At 42.5% G+C, this 19282-nt stretch overlaps 1 protein-coding gene across 17 annotated transcripts in view; it reads left to right on the plus strand.

Annotated features, from left to right (window-relative positions):
• Window positions 1–19282, plus strand: part of FRY (FRY microtubule binding protein) — a 428089-nt gene that overhangs the window by 222351 nt on the left and 186456 nt on the right. For all 17 annotated transcript variants that reach the window (XM_044927339.2, XM_044927345.2, XM_044927344.2 and 14 more), the window contains one exon: window positions 5883–6082. In XM_044927339.2, coding sequence (XP_044783274.1) covers window positions 5963–6082 — 120 coding nt within the window. In that variant the 5' untranslated portion in view covers window positions 5883–5962. The remainder of the gene's footprint in view (window positions 1–5882; window positions 6083–19282) is intronic.

Raw genomic sequence — 19282 nt, forward strand, 5'->3', positions numbered from 1 at the left:
AAGCAGTGGAGAGGAATAGACTCAGACTGTAGGGTTGTCCTTCAATATCCCACAGAAGACTGGTTCCAGGAGCCCTGCAGATTCCAAAATCCATGGATTCTCAGGTCCCTTATATAAAATGGCATAGTATTTACATATAACCTACACACTTCCTCCCACATGCTTGAAACCATCTCTCAATTATTAATAAGACCAAATACAATGCAAATTCTATATAAGTAGTTGTAAATACAGTCAGTGTAAATACTGTGTAAATAGTTGCCAGCCCATGGCAAATTCAAATTTTCCTGGAACTCTTTGTTTTTTTTTTTAATATTTGCCTTTCAGCGTTGGTGGAATCCACAGATGTGGAGCCAGGAGGCAGACTGTAACTGCCTGAGTTTGCAGAGCTGGAGGATGGGGCCCAAATGTGGCTGTTACTGAACTGGTGGTTGGTTTATATGTTTCAATGAAAAATCCTTTAAAAATCAGACCTATGAAGAAATAGATTTAATTCTCAAGAGCAGAGTTTACCCCTTAATACACCAAAACCTCTTTCTAGTTTTTTTTCCTTTTGACATGGAAAACTTTTGGAAATTTATATCGTTCTTCTTTCCCACCTTCTCAAATACAGGACTAGAAGTTTAACTTATTTTAACCTTTCCAAGGGACTCTGGGTCATCATCACAAACATTAATTGCGACAGACTGCAGGATGGTGATATCCTTGCCCCCAAGCCTGTGGGAATGTTGTATTCTGTGTCCCTGTACCAAACAGCTTCAAGCAATTGCATTTTTTTTCTTAATTGGAGGATAATTGCTTTACAATGTTGTGTTTGTTTCTGTTGTACAACGTGAACCAGCTGTGAAAGTGAAAGTCGCTCAGTCATGTCTGACTCTGTGACCCCCATGGACTATGCAGTTCATGCAATTCTCCAGGCCAGAATACTGGAGTGGGTAGCCTTTCCTTTCTCCAGAGGGTCTTCCCAACCCAGGGATTGAACCCAGGTCTCCTGCATTGCGGGCAGATTCTTTACCAGCTGAGCCACCAGGGAAGCCCATGAAGCAGCTGTCTGTATACATATATCCCCTCCCTCTTGCGCCCCCCTTCCACCCCACCCCGTCTCACCTCTCTAGGTCTTCACAGAGCTCTGAGCTGAGCTCCCTGTGCCTTATAGCAGGTTGCCACTGGCTGTCTCTTTTCCACATGGTAGTGTGTATTTGTCAGTGCTACTCTGTTTGTCCCGCCCTCTCCTCCCCCCACTGTGTCCAAAAGTCCATTTTCTTCATCTGCATCTCTATTCCTGCCCTGCATACAGGTTCACCAGTACCAGTTTTCTAGATTGCATATGTATGTGCAGGCAGCTGCATTTTTAAGTTCTGGTGGCGTTTGAGAGTTTTGCCTTCTTTTTCTTTTTTTTGTTAGTGTTTCTGCCTATAGATTTTGTACCTTTCCCTTGTACTTTCTGTTTCCAGACTATTGTGAACTTAGAAACTAGACCATTGATTTTTAATTGTGTGTAGATTAAGATCAAGTCAGTGCTGAGGGAGGTTGTAATGATTTTTTCTCAATGGTCCTGGTTTCATGTTTAGTATGAACTGTGTAACTCAGTTTCGACTGTCAGGAACATGTAGTTTCTGCTTCTCAACTGTGTCATTACCAAATAACTGAGTCGCTGAGAGGTGCCCTGAAAATTATCTTAACAAAAAACTAGAATCATTTATGAATTAATTATGGTAGGATGAAGAGTAAAATGGGCTTCCTGGTGGCTCAGCAGTGGAGAATTTGCCTGCAGTGCAGGTTTGATCCCTGGGTCAGGAAGATCCCCTGGAGGAGGGCACAGCAACCCACTTACCTGAAGAATCCCATTTACAGAGGAGCCTGGCTGGCTACAGTCCGTAGGGTTGCAAAAGAATCAGACACGACTGAGTGACTGAGCATGCTCTGGGAGGGGTTACTAAAAGGTGTGAGTGGATCGAGATCAAGGACACCTACACCTACCTCAGTGCCTCTCCCTGCATCTCCGTCTGCCCAGCTGATCTGTTTGCGGCCAGAACAATGGGCGGCTCTCCTTGAATCACTTTCAGCTCTGGCACAGGGCATTGCTGAGCTAGGATAGTTCCAGCCTGCTAAGGCTGTACACAGACTTTTGTAGTCACAGGATGTCTGGCTTTGAAGGACAGGCGGATACTGTTTTTTATGATAGCAGTGAATTGGTTCTTTGGCCTTTTTTAAATGCACAAGTTGTCTGGGAGACATTCTGGTATCTGCATTTCAGCCCTTCTGGTTCAAAATGCAGCTTTGCAGGAGGACTGCCAGAGGTCACTGTTAAGAAAATCCTCTCACTATAGTCAGGATTCTCAGGCCCCTAGAGTCTTATAATGATGTATCTGGTCTTGCAGTTGCATATCCCATCAAGCTTATTATTGCTGTCTTCTAGAAAAAGGTTAAGTTCTGTGGACAACTAAAGGGAATAAAAAGTCCTCCACTTTGAGTCTTTCAGTTTCTATTTCAGTCTCAGTCCTATGGCACAGTGCCACTGATACTTTAAAACAGGGGTCCCCAACCTCTGGGACCCAATGCCTGATGATCTGAGGTGGAGCTGATGTAATGGTAAGAGAAACAAAGTGCACAATAAATGTAATGCATTTGAATCATCCCAGAACCACCCCCTCATATCCCCCCCCTGGTCCGTGGAAAAATTGTCTTCCACCAAACCGGACCCTGGTGCCAGAAAGGTTGGGGACCACTGCGTTAGAATGAAATCTCATGGAGATTCCTTGTCCTTCTGTGCTTTGGGCCTGGGAGTCCTCCTCCTTCCACCAAGTTCTTCTACTTGGAGTAGGAGGTAACACAGTAGAGGAATAGCCAGGCCTTCATTTGTATCACTTGATCTTTGAATATGCTCTTTAGAATTAATAGCACCTTCTAATGATCTGCTAGCAGGGCCATTTGATAATGACTCTTCATTGCAAATACTTCACACTATTCCTTTAAAGACTCTGGCCCCTGATTCTTCTCATAGAGTTCCCTCCTTGTGAATCACTTCAAGACATACAGAAATAAAGTACGGTGTCATTTGAGTTATTTAAGGAGATTTATTAAGTATTATCTGTGCAAAGAACTCTGTTAGATCTGGGAGGCTACAGCCCTGTTAGGAGTATATGGTTCGGTTACAGAGCCAACCCTCAGCAAAACCATGTGACCAATTGGTAATGCTTTCACTTGTCAACTATCTCTGAAGTCTTCCATAAGTCATGTGGGAATGTCCAAGGGCCAGAGAGTGAGAGTTAAATGTTTAAACCTTGTTATACACACCACTGAGGACCGGCCTGGTGGAACAAGTTTTATGGAGATGCAAGTAGGTGTGGTTCTGAGATGAGCAGGGAAAAGCAGAAAGCTGCAGCCAGAGGGAAAGCGGGAAGGCACAGCTGAGAACGGGGTGCTCCTGGGCCAGCTGGGGCATCACCACGGCTTGGGACAGCCAGAACTGCAGCCTACCTTTGATGAGAATTGAGAGCAGATGAAAATGTTGAGTGAAGTAAGTCAGAAAGGGACAAACAATTTCACACATTGATGCATATATATGAAATCTAGGAGGATGGTACTGATGAGCCTGTTTGCAGGGCGGCAGTGGAGATGCAGACACAGAACAGATGTGTGGACATGGGGGTGGGGGGGGGGAGAGGGCGGGGCAAATTGAGAGAATAGCCTGGAAACATACACATTACCATATGTAAAATAGATAGCCAGTGGGAATTTGCTGTGTGACCACAGGGAGCTTGAACCTGTGCTCTGTGACAACCTAGAGGAGTGGGAGCTGGGAAGGAGGTTCAGAGGGAGGGGACCTGTGTATAACTATGGCTGCTTCATGTCTCTATGTGGCAGAAACCAACACAATATTGCAAAGCAGTTATCCTCCAGTAAAAATGAATAAGTATTTTAAAGTTTTACAGTTAAGCTGAAGGAAGATGGGTTTGGTATGTGAAATGAGTGAAATTAACCTGCAATGGGGTTGCTGTAATAATCTAACTGTAGGTTTCCAAGGACTAGACTAGGATGGAGCTAGTGAGAATGGAGAGAGAATGGAATCGTATACAACAGATTTATTTTTATAACTTGAGATGCCATATTCTTAAAGTTTAATGGAGGTTGAGATATGTGAAGATCTTCCAGATGTAAGGGAGCCTCCAGATGTATGGGAGATTACATGAATTATGGAGAAAGAGACATTAGAAAAGATGACAGAATCGACATGACGTAAAAACATGTTGGTAATTCCATGAAATTAGTAAAATTTTTGCCTGGCTTCCTGAATTTGGCTTGAGTTAAAAAGAAGATAGGGCTTCCCTTGTGGCTCAGCTGGTAAAGAACCTGCCTGCAATGTGGGAGACTTGGGTTTGATCCCTGGGTTGGGAAGATCCCCTGGAGAAGGGAAAGGCCACCAACTCGAGTATCCTGGCCTGGAGAATTGCATGGACTGCGTAGTCCATGGGGTCGCAAAGAGTCGGACGCAACTGAGTGACTTTCACAAAAAGAAGATAAGAGAGGCCTTGAATTTATTTGTAGTGTTGAGAAGCATGTTTCAGGTTTCACGGGGAAGTTTTTCCCTCCCTTATTATCAATGACATCTCACCTTTCTCTTAAGAGCCAAACCAGCATCTAAACTGGAATCAGCCTTTCTTTCTTTACTCCCTTCCTTAATCTCTGTATCCAATCACCCCAAACTATGAAGTCTTCCCTTTTAAATGTTTACTGTATCATCGTCCTATCTTCAGCATTCCTAATGCCTTCCTCCTAAGCCCACCTACTCTCATATTTCTTTCCTTGAATATTGATAACTGGCAATTTTATAGGTACTTAGGTGGAAGGGGCTATTAGTGCGTGTTAGAATTGAACAAAGAATAGTCCGAAGTAGCGTGCTAAAGTTGCTTTAGTAATGTCCGACTCTTTCTGACCCTATGAACCAAAGCCCACCAGGCCTCTCTGTCCATGGGATTTTCCAGGCAAGCATACTGGAGTGCATTGTCATTTCCTACTCCAAGGAGATCCTCCCAACCCGGGGATCGAACCTGTGTCTCTTGTGCCCTGCATTGGCAGGGGGATTCTTTACCATTAGTGCCACCTGGGAAGCCCCACTCAAAAGTGGAGAGGCATAAAAATTTCATTTGTGAATAGATTTTTTTCTTAGACTAATTAAAACAGTGGTCCAGCTGTTGCATCCTGAAGGAGGCCACTCACTGGCGAATCTGATAATGGGCCTCTGTTCAAAATCTCAGCCAAGCAGGTAATCTGTGAATTTTAGAAGGGATGAGGAGGGACATCCCAACTTGAACCAAAGGATGGTGAAAGGGAGAAGCCACACCTTGGATGGCACAGAGGGGGCACTCCTGAGCCTTTTATCTTTCAAGAGGGACAACCCCTTTGGGAGCAAGAGCTAGCAGGGCTTCTGAAAATTGACTCTTGGAAACTTCCAGAAGGGATGACCTTAGCCTCTTTTCTGTTATTAGCATGAAGCACAGAAGACAGCTCCTGGTCATTAGGAAAACCAGGTTAAGAAAATCACTTGTTTTCCACTGTGTGTTTTCTTAGAGCATTTTTCTGGAACATAAAAAAGAAGCTAAAAACATCCTAAATGTTTTAGGATTTATCACCTGTATTATGTCCTTGCAACACTATTTACCTAAGTATAGTAACCAGTAGTATTTTGATGTATTCAAATATGACATAATGCACACTTGTGTAATCAAAATAATTAAATTGTGACACTGTAAGGCCAGGTTATAATATTGCATACAGTGTTCTTCATGTGATTCATATCTTTATATTTATGGCTTAACACTGCCAATCTGAATATTGATGATTTATTTTCAGCCGGTCAAAATATCCATTCTATTTTTCAGCTTCTCCAGTTGGCAACGGTTATATCAAGCCTCCAGTTCCACCTGTGTCTGGCACACAGAAGGAGAAAGGGCCCCCAACCATGTTACCCATCAGTGTGGACCCAGACAGCAAACCCGGAGAGTATGTCCTCAAGAGTTTATTTGTCAACTTCACCACTCAGGCTGAGCGCAAGATTCGCATCATTATGGCAGAACCCTTGGTGAGTACACACAGAAGACTTGTGTCCTTTTCAGTCCTTCTTGATGTCGAATATAGATTTTACACTCCAAGAAGGGATGAAGGATGGATGGCTTTCCCCCTAGTTTGTTTTTTGACATCGTGTGTGTGTGTGTGTGTGTGTGTACTCAGTCACATTTGACTCTTTGCAACCCCATGGATTGTAACCCACCAGGTTCCTCTGTCCATGGGATTTTTCAGGCAAGAATGTTGGAGCAGGTTACCATTTTGTCTGCCAGGGGTTCTTCCTGTCTCCTGTATCAGTAGATGGATTCTTTAACCACTGCGCCACTTGGGAAGCCCTTTTTGATACTATAGGTAATTTTTCAGTCACTTCAGTTCAGTTGGTCAGTCATATCCAACTATTTGCAACCCCATGGACTGCAGCACACCAGGCCTCTCTGTCCATCACCAACTCCCAGAGTTTACTCAAACTCATGTCCATTGTGTCAGTGATGCCATCCAACCATCTTGTCCTCTGTCGTCCCCTTCTACTCCTGCCTTCAATCTTGCCCAGCATCTGGGTCTTTTCCGATGAGTCAGTTCTTCCCATCAGGTGGCCAAAGTATTAGAGTTTCAGCTTCAGCATCAGTCCTTCCAAAGAATATTCAGGACTGATCTCCTTTAGGATGGACTGGTTGGATCTCCTTGCAGTCCAAGGGACTCTCAAGAGGCTTCTCCAACACCACAGTTCAAAAGCATCAATTCTTTGGCGCTCAGCTTTCTTTGTCCAACTCTCACATCCATACATGACCGCTGGAAAAATCATAGCCTTGACTAGACAGACCTTTGTTGGCAAAGTAATGTCTCTGCTTTTTAATATGTTATCTAGGTTGGTCATAACTTTTCTTCCAAGGAGCAAGCATCTTTTAATTTCATGGCTGCAGTCACCATCTGCAGTGATTTTGGAACCCCCCACTGTTTCCCCATCTATTTGCTGGATAGATGGGACCGGATGCCGTGATCTTAGTTTTTTGAATGTTGTGTTTTAAGCCAACTTTTTCACTCTCCTCTTTCACTTTCATCAAGAGGCTCTTTAGTTTCTCTCTGCTTTCTGCCATAAGGGTGGTGTCATCTGCATATCTGAGGTTATTGATATTTCTCCTGACAATCCTGATTCTAGCTTGTGCTTCATACAGCCCAGCGTTTCTCATGATGTACTCTGCATATAAGTTAAATAAGCAAGGTGACAATATACAGCCCTGACGTACTCCTTTCCCAATTTGGAACCAGTCTGTTGTTCCATGTCCAGTTTTAACTGTTGCTTCCTGACCTGCATACAGACTTCTTAAGAGGCAGGCCAGATGGTCTGGTATCCCCATTTCTTTAAGAATTTTCCAGAGTTTGTTGTGATCTACACAGTCAAAGGCTTTGGCACAGTCAATAAAGCAGAAGTAGATGTTTTTCTCGGAGAAGGCAATGACACCCCACTCTAGTACTCTTGCCTGGAAAATCCATGGACGGAGGAGCCTGGTAGGCTGTAGTCCATGGGGTAGCTAAGAGTCAGACACGACTGAGCGACTTCACTTTCACTTTTCTCTTTCATGCATTGGAAAAGGAAATGGCAACCCACTCCGGTATTCTTGCCTGGAGAATCCCAGGGACGGCGGAGCCTGGTGGGCTGCCGTCTATGGGGCCACATAGAGTCGGACACGACTGAAGCAACTTAACAGCAGCAGCAGAAGCAGCAGATGTTTTTCTGGAACTCTCTTGCTTTTTTGATGATCCAGTGGATGCTGGCAATTTGATCTCTGGTTCCTCTGCCTTTTCTAAATCCAGCTTGAACATCTGAAAGTTCACGGTTCACATACTATTGAAGCCTGGCTTGGAGAATTTTGAGCATTACTTTGCTAGTGTGTGAGATCAGTGCAATTGTTAGTTTGAGCATTCTTTGGCATTGCCTTTCTTTGAGATTGGAATGAAAACTGACCTTTTTCCAGTCCAGTGGCCACTGCTGAGTTTGCCAAATTTGCTGGCATATTGAGTGCAGCACTTGCACAGCATCATCTTTTAGGATTTGAAATAGCTCCAACTGGAATTCCATCACCTCCACTAGCTTTGTTCAAGTGATGGTTCCTAAGGCCCACTTGACTTCACATTCCAGGATGTCTGGCTCTAGGTGGGTTATCACACCATCGTGATTATCTGGGTCGTGAAGATCTTTTTTGTATAGTTCTTCTGTTTATTCTTGCCACCTCTTCTTAATATCTTCTGTTTCTGTTAGGTCCATACCATTTCTGTCCTTTATCGTGCCCATCTTTGCATAAAATGTACCCTTAGTATCTCTGATTTTCTTGAAGAGATCTCTAGACTTTACCATTCTATTGTTTTCCTCTATTTCTTTGCATTGATCACTAAGGAAGGCTTTCTTATCTCTCCTTGCTGTTCTTTGGAACTCTGCATTCAGATGGGTATCTTTCCTTTTCTCCTTTGCCTTTTACTTCTCTTCTATTCACAGCTATTTGTAAGGCCTTGTCAGACAACCATTTTGCCTTTTTGCATTTCTTTTCCTTGGGGATGGTCTTGATCCCTGCCTGCTGTACAATGTCATGAACCTCCATCCATAGTTTTAAAATATAATATTTACGTTTCCTGATTTAAGATAATTGAGGCACAAGGACCTTAAAATAATTAGGAGATAGAATTCAGCAGCACACTTCACCACTGGGTTTAGGACAGATAAGCTTAATTTAACATTAAGAAGTATTAAAATTGTAGAAAAATTGTGTTCATAGTCTCTGCTGTGTCTGTGTACTTTTGTCAAAATCTTTTGTCCCTATCTTTAAAGTAAAAGACAAAAAAAAATCATCATTCTTCAAAGAGTTGCCAGAGCTCCTAGTCTGAGAACAGAGAGACAGATGGTCTCCGTGACATATAATCCAAGGAAGTTTTTTGAGTCGTTCATAAGTACCATTCTGTTACCTGAAAATTGGAAGACAGGAAATTGTTGATTAAGTTGATTAATGCCCTTCAAGTCAGTAGTCAGTATCTTCTTTGCAAATGATTCTGCTGCAAAATAAGGCTTGTGCTTCACGCTTATGTTAATTACTTTAACAAGAGCTCTAAAGACAGAGTGCTAAATCTCAAAAGGATAGTGGAAAGGAAAAAAGTCCAATTGGAAGATTCAGATTACTTGTCTCCTGACCTTGGTGGGCCACTCACAATAAGAGAAAGGAAAGGAATTCAGAGTGACGCAGCTCTTTCTGTGAAGCTTGGCTTTGTACCTCCTGTGAAGAGATTGGGACAGGAGAAGAGGTCTGAGGTTGGCTTGAAGGCATCATAGCTTAAAATAATTAAATGTAATATTGAGCCCATAGCTTATGCGTGCTCGGTCACTTCAGTTATATCCGACTCGTTGCAACCCTGTGGACTGTAGGAGCCCATAGCCTAAGTCTCTTGAAAAACTTATGATACTCAGCATCATCTTTTCAAAATGATCTTCATGATGGACTTCCCTGGCAGTCCAGTGGTGAAGACTCTGAGCTTCCAATGCAGCAGGTGTGGGTTCAATCCCTGGTCAGGAAACTTAGATCATATGTGCCATGTGAGGCAGCCAAAAAAAACCCAAAAACTCTTACCAAAAATAATAATAACCTTTATAAGAATCACAATTTAACATTTGGAAATCAAAATTCAAGGATATTTAAATGCTTTGAATATTTGTAACCCAAAAGTTACAAACTTTGCCTTTAAACGTTTTTATTGGATCAATGAATTTCAACTTCCTATTAAGGAAAATGTTTTCTTGGCTTTACAGTTTAAGTCATTTATAATAAACCTTAGTACTCTAGCTTTTCCCCATTCACCCATGTGTTTGTGTTTCTAGTGCTTTTACTACTAATAATAGCTAATATTTCTGGAGTGCTTAACTGTGTGCCAAGCACCATGCTTAATGTATTATATATCCTTTAATCTTCACAATGACCCTAGGTAGAGAGTATTTGTGTACCTGTTTACAGATGGGGAAAGCTGGCACAGAGAGGCAAAAGTGATCATCCAAGGTCACACAGTTTTTATTTGAATTCAAGCTGGGTCTCTTCAGAGCCCACCTCAGAACCATTCTACACTCTGCCAGTCTTTGCATGGGCATCTTCATAGGAAGATACCTTGTATGGTATCTTTACTTAAGAGACTTAAGTAAAGTATTACTTAAAGCAACAGAGGGCTTTCCTATAAATGGGGTCCAAAGAATCATGTACCTTCATTCCTATTGCTCAAAACAGTGCTGATCCCTGGAAGCCTCTGAGCTCTGTGGGAGGTGTCTGGGGGAGCCAGGCCACCTCCCCAAGATGGAGGGTGGGGAGCTACCTGGACTCCAAAGACCCCAGGAGAGTGTAAGAAGGAGAGAGGGGAAAGGCGCAAGGAAGAATCCTTTCACTCATTGACAGTGGAAACGTGCCAAAACACATCAGGGCTCTCTAAAATTGTGTATCATGGTACATTTTTTCCAAGAAACTAGTAAGTTACACCTTCCCAAGTGGCGCTAGTGGTAAAGAACCTGCCTGCCAATGCAGGAGACATACGAGACCTGGGTTCGATCCCTGGTTTGGAAAGATCCCACGGAGTAGGAAATGGCAACCCACTCCAGTATTCTTGCTTGGAGAATCCCATGGCCAGGGGAGGCTGGCGGGTACAGTCCATGGGGTCGCGAAGAGCCAAACATGACTGAAACGACTTAGCGTGAGGCACAAGGAAGTTGTACTGTAGTTGAATAGAGGTACTTAGAAGGCTGGACTGTGAACATCCCTGATTCTAAAATAATAGTTTAGGTACTTTTGTTTAAGGATTCAGGAAGTAAATTAGATTGGGTTTAACTTTTTCATCTTCAGTTTACTTCTTTTGGAATGTGTTTGCATAACATTTTTCTTCTTGGAATAAACATTATGTCTGAGAAACTAACATGTTCCACAGCGTGCTTTTAATTAGAGGTAGACATTTCCGTTCCTTTCTCTGAGACAATTTAAAGGGCCCCAAACAAGAAAAATGAAAAATAGTGTAAGCTGTCTTCATCAGCAAATCTTCACTGTGTGCCCAGGGTGAGAGAGTTTACTAGATGCTGATGGACAAGTAGATGGACATTGTGTTTTTAGCTAAAGAAATGTGTTCAATCGATTTTCAGTATTGTTGCTTTTTATAAAATGAGACTAATCCTCTTGTATTTTTTGGCAGAGGTATAAGCTTCTGTGCCATTTCCTTCTCTTATCTGTTGAAAAGTGCTTAGTAATTTTTGCCCTTGAATATGTTTACTTATTGGACAATAAATGTGAGTAGATGCTGTGGCTTGTTACCTGAGTCTAATTTGAATGTGTGTTTGTCATTTTGTTCTAGAGCCCTAGCAAGAAGAGGTGTTATTTTTGATATATGAGTAATATGTTTAAAGTCAATTTTGAATAAATGTCCCCTAGTATTTTTCTTACAGAAGTTGACTTTATTTAGAAAGATGTTGAATCCTTTAAAGTTTGGATTCATGTGGAATTGTATCATATCACAAAGTTGTATTGTCGTATCTCTAATATAATTAAAACTTGTATGGGGGTAGCAAAGGTAATTTTAAAAAATTTGGAATTATTGATTTATTGTTTATGGGGCTACTCGGGAATCTGTATTTCTGTTTTTTTTTTTAAAGACTGAAACCTTCAGAATTCCACATCAGTTAGGCTGCATGAGATCAGTTATATACAATGTTAAATTAAAGTTGTACTTATGAATTACTGATGTCCAGATAGCTAACTTAAATGGGGGGGAAAGGACGGGAAACAAAGATGTTCCACCAAGATAAAATATTAGATTTTTTTCTTGTTAAAGATGTTTCACCAGTTTAGCAATGTTGTTCTTCATACCTAAAAGATGCTCAGGTCATATTCATTAATATCAATAATTTTACTCCGTTTCTGTTGCTTTATGAGTCATTTGATAGCATTTGCTCCTGGCTGGTCTTACTATTATTTCACTTTTCCCAAGCAGTGTTTTAAACAAGGTCAATTAGGTCATCTGTAACTTTTTTATATTTTTATCTCAAAACAGAAAGTACAGAAAACAGCCTAGCAGCTGCTGTCCCTCTCTCCTCCTTCTCCTTTCCTCTGGTTTCAAATCTATCTTTCCCAAAGTGTATCTTTTTATAGTTCTTTAAGTTATAATCAGTGGTGGGTAAATCACTTGGTTTAGTTTATCTCACATGCTCGGATTTTCCCCTGAATGAGCAGTGATATTTCAGCTGAGAATAGAATTCTAGTTTCACATTTATCCTCCTTCCAGACTTTTGCCAATAAGTTTCACCATGTTGCCTCTAGCACTGCTGTCTGGTTGATTTGCTATTTGTTTGTGGATTATTTACTTTTTTCTTTGTCTGCTTTTATGTTTGTTTGTTTTTGTTTGTTTGTTTGTTTGTTTGTTTTTGCTTTGTCTATAGCTTTCTGCAGTTTCCCCACAGTCTGTGCTGAGATGTGGATTTATTTCTATTTTCCTGTTTGAGACTCTTATGCTTCTTAAATTTAAGGTTCATGTTTTTTCATCAGTTTTGGAAAATTCTTAGCCATTAATTATTTGAAGATTACCACTTCTCCACTTTTCCTCTTTTTTTTCTAGCATTAATATTAGATACACATTGCTCTATTACCTGTCTTTTTACCCTTCTTTAATTGTTTCTACCCCTCTATCTTGCTGCTGTATTCTGAGTCAATTCCTCAAGTCTAATCTTCAATTTATTAATCCTCTCTTGGGCTATAGGACTTCCCTGGTGGCTCAGTGGTAAAGAATCCACCTTTCAATACAGGAGACACAGGTTCAATCCCTGGGTTGAGAAGATACTCTGGAGAAGGAAATAGTAATCTACTCCAATATTGTTGCTCGAGAAATTTCATGGACAGAGGAGCCTGGTGGGCTATAGTCCATGGGGTCACCAAAGAATCAGACATGACTTAGCAGCTAAACCATGACAACTCTTGGGCAGTGTCTAATCTGTTGTATAATGTGTGCAATGAGAGTTATAATTTTGGTGATATAATGTTTTATTTCTAGAAGTATGTTTTAAAATCTATTTAGGTGAGGATTTTTTTAATTTGAGGGGTTCCTTATGTTTAGAACTTCTGTTGTGTCTCTTTGACCACCTTAAACATGCATTTTTGTTTGTGTCCTCTCTTCAGTGTCTTGGGCCAAATATTATATTAATTTCTTGGTTTGGGAATTTCTGTACCTGGAAGGTGATACAAATATAAGCTCCAAACTCTTATAAGACTGAAGACTGTGGTTTAAAATTCTTGGGGAGGATTTTGATGTATTTACCTAGAACTGAGGCAGGGGCCATTGGAATATCTTTTCATCTTCTTGTGCCAGTACATAGATTTGTCCCTAGCCCACTGTTTCATTGTTTAGGACCACACTTTATGTGGGCATCTTATCTCCAGTGCCCCACCTCTCAAGGTTCACAGCTTTGTTTCCTGTCCCCAAATGGACAACAACAAAAAGCCTCCAGCATAATGAGACCAGTAGTCCTCCCCCTGTGCATCCACTGTATCACCTCCTATCTTTCTGCTTTTCATTTCCCTTTTCCTTTCTTGTGGACTCATTTCTTCACTTTAAAAAGTCCTATATTCCACTCACCATTTTCAAATGTTTATAGCCTATGAACTTTTGCATTATCTTGGTCTATTATCCTGCCAGGGCCCTCTACAGAATTCTTGATTTGCCTTTCATGCAGATAAGGACAGGGTGGGTCTTTGCATTGTGAGGTTCCTATACAAGCAAACATTCCCATGGCAAGATGGGGTGACCCCAAGATGAATAAAAGGAAGAGTGAGGGGACTGTCTAGTCAAAGCTATGGTTTTTCCAATAGTCATGTATGGATGTAAGAGTTGGACTATAAAGAAAGCTGAGTGCCAAAGAATTGAAGCCCTTGAACTGTGGTGTTGGAGAAGACCCTTGAGAGTCCCTTGGACTACAAGGAGATCCAACCAGTCCATCCTAAAGGAAATCAGTCCTGAATATTCATTGGAAGGACTGATGCTAAAGCTGAAACCCCAATCCTTTGGCCACCTGATGGGAAGAACTGACTCATTGGAAAAGACCCTGATGCTGGGAAAGATTGAAGGCAGGAGGAGACAGGGACGACAGAGGATGAGATGGTTGGATGGCATCACCAACTCGATGGACATGGGTTTGAGTAAACTCCGGGAGTTGGTGATGGACAGGGAGGCCTGGTGTGCTGCAGTCCATGGGGCCGCAAAGAGTTGGACAGGCTTAAAGCTCAACATTCAGAAAACGAAGATTATGGCATCTGGTCCCATCACTTCATGGGAAATAGATGGGGAAACAGTAGAAACAGTGTCAGACTTTATTTTGGGGGGCACCAAAATCACTGCAGATGGTGACTGCAGCCATGAAATTAAAAGACGCTTACTCCTTGGAAGGAAAGTTATGACCAACCTAGATAGCATATTCAAAAGCAGAGACATTACTTTGCCAACAAAGGTCCGTCTAGTCAAGGCTATGGTTTTTCCTGTGGTCATGTATGGATGTGAGAGTTGGACTGTGAAGAAGGCTGAGCGCCAAAGAATTGATGCTTTTGAACTGTGGTGTTGGAGAAGACTCTTGAGAGTCCCTTGGACTGCGAGGAGATCCAACCAGTCCATTCTGAAGGAGATCAGCCCTGGGATTTCTTTGGAAGGAATGGTGCTAAAGCTGAAACTCCAGTACTTTGGTCACCTCATGCGAAGAGTTGACTCATTGGAAAAGACTCTGATGCTGGGAGGTATTGGGGGCAGGAGGAGAAGGGAACGACAGAGGATGAGATGGCTGGATGGCATCACTGACTCGATGGACATGAGTCTGAGTAAACTCCGGGAGTTGGTGATGGACAGGGAGGCCTGGTGTGCTGTGATTCATGGGGTCGCAAAGAGTCGGACACGACTGAGTGACTGAACTGAACTGAACTGAGCAACTGAACTGATGATTTGTATAGGTGGAGTCAAAGGAGAGCAGGTGTTCAGGTGAGGATGATGGAGGACCAGAGGACAGATGCTAAAAGTCAGTGACACCTTCAGAAGTGAGTGGTCTAGCGTGGGTGGGGGATAGAAAGGATGTGCTTGCCGGTCAGCATGTGTGTAGCCCACTGGCCCCTCTTCCTGGAATGCCCTCAGCTCTTCATCCTGCCTTCATCTTTCAAGGCCCAACTCAAATGCCTCATCATCTGGAAAGGTTATTTGATTTCTTCCCTGACTCCACACAATTATACAGATGTGGATATATGTACCTATAAATCTCTATCTGAACCACCATATCATTATCTCAAGCAAACTGGCTTCATTAAATAAGAGTATTAGAATTAGAATAGAATAGAAAATGTCAGAACATTATAGGTTTTAAGGGTACATGTTGTTTTATGAAACTTTCAGTTGTGTGTATATCTACCAGACCTTGATATAAAATGTGTATTTTTATGATGAGTAGGGGTGAAGGATACAGGAATTCTTTTTTAAGTTGAAGAATTTAGGAATTCACTGGAGGACCAACAGTTAGGACTGCTTTCACTGCTGAGGGTCCAGATTCAATCCCCTGGTCAGAGAACTAAGATCTCACAAGCCATAGGGAGTGGCCAAAAAAAAGAAAGAAAGGAAAAAAGATGCACTTTACTATCCTTTAAGTTCCTTACAGGCATTACTGTGTCTTATCTACACACGCACACATACAAATACACATATATCCCCATGTCTAGAAAGTCTCCTTTATACGCAGTAGACAGTAAGTGTTTTTTTTTTTAATGAATAAGTATATGAATAAAAGGAATGGATAGATGAATGGATGAAAAAATATTAATATGGTAGCTCAAAAAGAATGTAGGATCCTGTATGTTTCTCAGGGTCATCTTGCCAACCTCTGAACTGATAATAATGGATTTTGTTCTGTCCTTTGTACCGCTCAGCAGATGAAAGCCCTACAGTCTGCTGAGTAGACGTTTATTCTTAGCCTTCTGCCTTGGGCTATCTAAGGACACATCATTATTCACTTATATGGTTGCTGCTCCCACTTCACCCAAGCAGTTTGTGGAGAGGAGCGTCAGGTTGACTCTTAGCGGTCAGACTAAGCCTCAGAGTATGCGCTTTCATTATCTCTGCGTCTCTCCATTTATATAGCATCTGTCACTAGGAGTCACAGGCAATTAACTTCTCAAGAAACTCTTTTCCAAAAAATCAAGACTCTCCAGCCTTTCAGAATTCATTAGCTCCCATAATCTCGACTTTGGAGATTTAATGGGCAAGAAGAGATAAAGCTGAAAACAAAGCAGCTTTTCATCCAGGCTGATCTGAATTCGAATCCTGATTCCACCTCTTTAGTGTTGGAAGGCCAGTCAGTCCCTCTCCTTTTTTCCTCATTTGCAAGAGCCTAGCTCATGGGTGGGAGAAGGCAATGGCAACCCACTCCAGTACTCTTGCCTGGAAAATCCCATGGACGGAGGAGCCTGGTGGGCTGCAGTCCATGGGGTCGCGAAGAGTCGGACACAACTGAGCGACTTCACTTGCACTTTTCACTTTCATGCATTGGAGAAGGCAATGGCAACCCACTCCAGTGTTCTTCCCTGGAGAATCCCAGGGATGGGGGAGCCTGGTGGGCTGCCGTCTGTGGGGTCGCACAGAGTCGGACACGACTGCAGCAACTTAGCAGCAGCAGCAGCAGCAGCAGCTCGTGGGTGGATGAGAGAAGTCAGGGTGACAGGTGGATCTGACATAATTCCTAGCACCTGCCAGATGCTGCGTTGTCACCATCACCATGATTCTCATGGTCGCCTAGAAACTGGTATCAACTAAGTAAATCCCCTAGTGTGTTTCTCTGGCGGTCATCCTGGTGCTTCCTCTCTGTGCTGTTCAGAAGGAGTCGAGGCTTGAGCAGAGTGGCTGGCTGCCTGCTGAGGCCATGCCCTGTTATTGTCAGGTGGTTGTTCTGAACTCCACCTTGACGATGAGAAAGGCATAGCCAAAGCTGGTTTGGGCAGAACTGGTGTGGATTCTTTAGGGACTTAAGCTCTGAGAGGTGACAGAGGCAAACAAACAAAAGTTTATATGACAAGGCAACACGCCTGCTCTCTCACCTTAGAGCCAGCAAAATATCACTACTTGAGGTTTATGCGGGTATAACTTGTGAGGACTTAGGAAGTGAAACCAGGGATTTGAAGTGGATCTACGTAGAATGGTTTTCCAAGGCTTTCCAAGAGGAAATTTCACAGTGTCTTGAGGGTAGGGATCTGGGAGACAAGTAGGAACACTGTAGTGTTGGGAAGCCAATGGCCCAAAAAGTAAAAGCCTGGATTACTCAACTAAGTAAAACACGTTTGGAAAATTTCAAGAACTTTCCTTTCTCTCACTCATATATTTAAATTTGTTGAAAACCTCAGAAGGAAAAATAATCTAATTTTATTAGTCATCTAATCAGACTGATTTTTCCCGTTTTATTGAGATAAAATTGATACATAACATTGTATTGGTTTCAGATGTACAGCATACCAGTGTCATATATATCTTATAAAATGATCACCACAATAAGTTTAGTCAACATCCATTCCTTACATGGTTACAGTTTGTGTGTGTGTGTGTGTGATGAGAAGTTTTTAATGTAATCCTATTTTAAAGGAACTTTTGGAAATTATTTATTTCTGGCTGTGGTGGGCCTTTGTTGCTGCATGGGCTTTTCTTTAGTTGGGAAGAGCAGGGACTACTCTCTAGTCTCACTGGAGTGGCTTCTCTTGTTGCAGAGCACAGGCCCTGGGCTTCAGGAGTTGTGGTTCCCGGGCTCTAGAGCACAGGCTCAGTAGTTGTGGTGCATAGGCTTAGTTGCCCCAAGGCATGGGTGATCTTCGTGGACCAGAGATAGAACCCATGTCTCCTGCATTGCCAGTCAGATTCTTTACTACTGAGTCACCAGGGAAGCCTGAGAATTCTTGAGATTTACTCTCTCTGCAACTTTCAACTCGGTATTGTCAGCTATAGTCACCCTGCTGTACCTTATGTCCTCAGAACTTACGTATGTAATAACCAGAAGTATGTGCCTTCAAGAATCTTCAACCACACTTCTCAGACTGCTTGTTCTGTCCACCCTCCTTCCTGTCATTTGGCCAATACACAGGAAACTTGGTTTTTCATCAGAGCTCTGCTACCAGCCTGTGCTTCCAACAAAGTCACTTAAGTGTGATTCATCATGGTTTTTTCTTTTATGAAATGTTTACAGTCAAGCCCAGTTTTACCTCTGGTGTACATAACAAATGTAAGCATTAACTCTCCACATCTCTGAGTGAGTAAGTCACATCCCAGTGCATCCACTCAGGTTAAAGCCACCATTGTCTTAGCCAGGAGCTGCAGTGAAGCGAAACCAGGTACTGAGCAGAGTTTTCATCCGGACCTACAGTCTATCAGCATACAATGCCAATAATAAGAATAAGAAATTCTGACTCACCTAGACTTAGAAAGCAAGTGATTTATTCTCTAACTGAAACCTGGAAAGAGGAAAAGACCTGCATCACCTCAGAGAACACACCCCTTTCATCCTGTCCTTTATTAGAACCTAGAACTGAGCAGAGCTCGCCGTCCTGTAACAGTCTGGTATTTAAAAACACTTTTCAGATGAAAGCCCATGTGACATTGGGAAGGCTTTATTTTTGGAATTGCTCAAGTCTTGGTAGCCTCTGCTCACAAAACAGTTAATGGAGGCAATAGTATCCCTGTATTGAGCTTGGAGCCTAGGTGAGGGGTGACAGACAGTCATAGAGATGCTAACTGAGGGATGCAGGGAGGGAGTCTTAATAATCACATGACAGGACCTAACTTGTTAGTTTCACTGGTGGCTCAGATGGTAAAGAATCTGCCTGCAATGCAGGAGACCTGGATTCGATCCCTGGGTCAAGAAGATCCCCTGGAGGAGGGCATGGCAACCCACCAGTGTTCTTGCCTAGGCAAGCCCTATGGACAGGGGAGCCTGGCGGGCTAGAGTCCATGGGGTTCCAAAGAATCGGGCACGACTGAGCAACTAAGCACAGCTGGTTTGCTAACATAAGAGACACAAGTCAGGGAATTTCTGTTGTTCAGTTGCTTGCTGCTGCTGCTAAGTCGCTTCAGTCGTGTCCGACTCTGTGCGACCCCATAGACGGCAGCCCACCAGGCTCCCCCGTCCCTGGGATTCTCCAGGCAAGAACACTGGAGT

Source organism: Bubalus bubalis, chromosome 13 (assembly GCF_019923935.1).
Source record: "Bubalus bubalis isolate 160015118507 breed Murrah chromosome 13, NDDB_SH_1, whole genome shotgun sequence".
NCBI classification, from domain to species: Eukaryota; Metazoa; Chordata; class Mammalia; order Artiodactyla; family Bovidae; genus Bubalus; species Bubalus bubalis.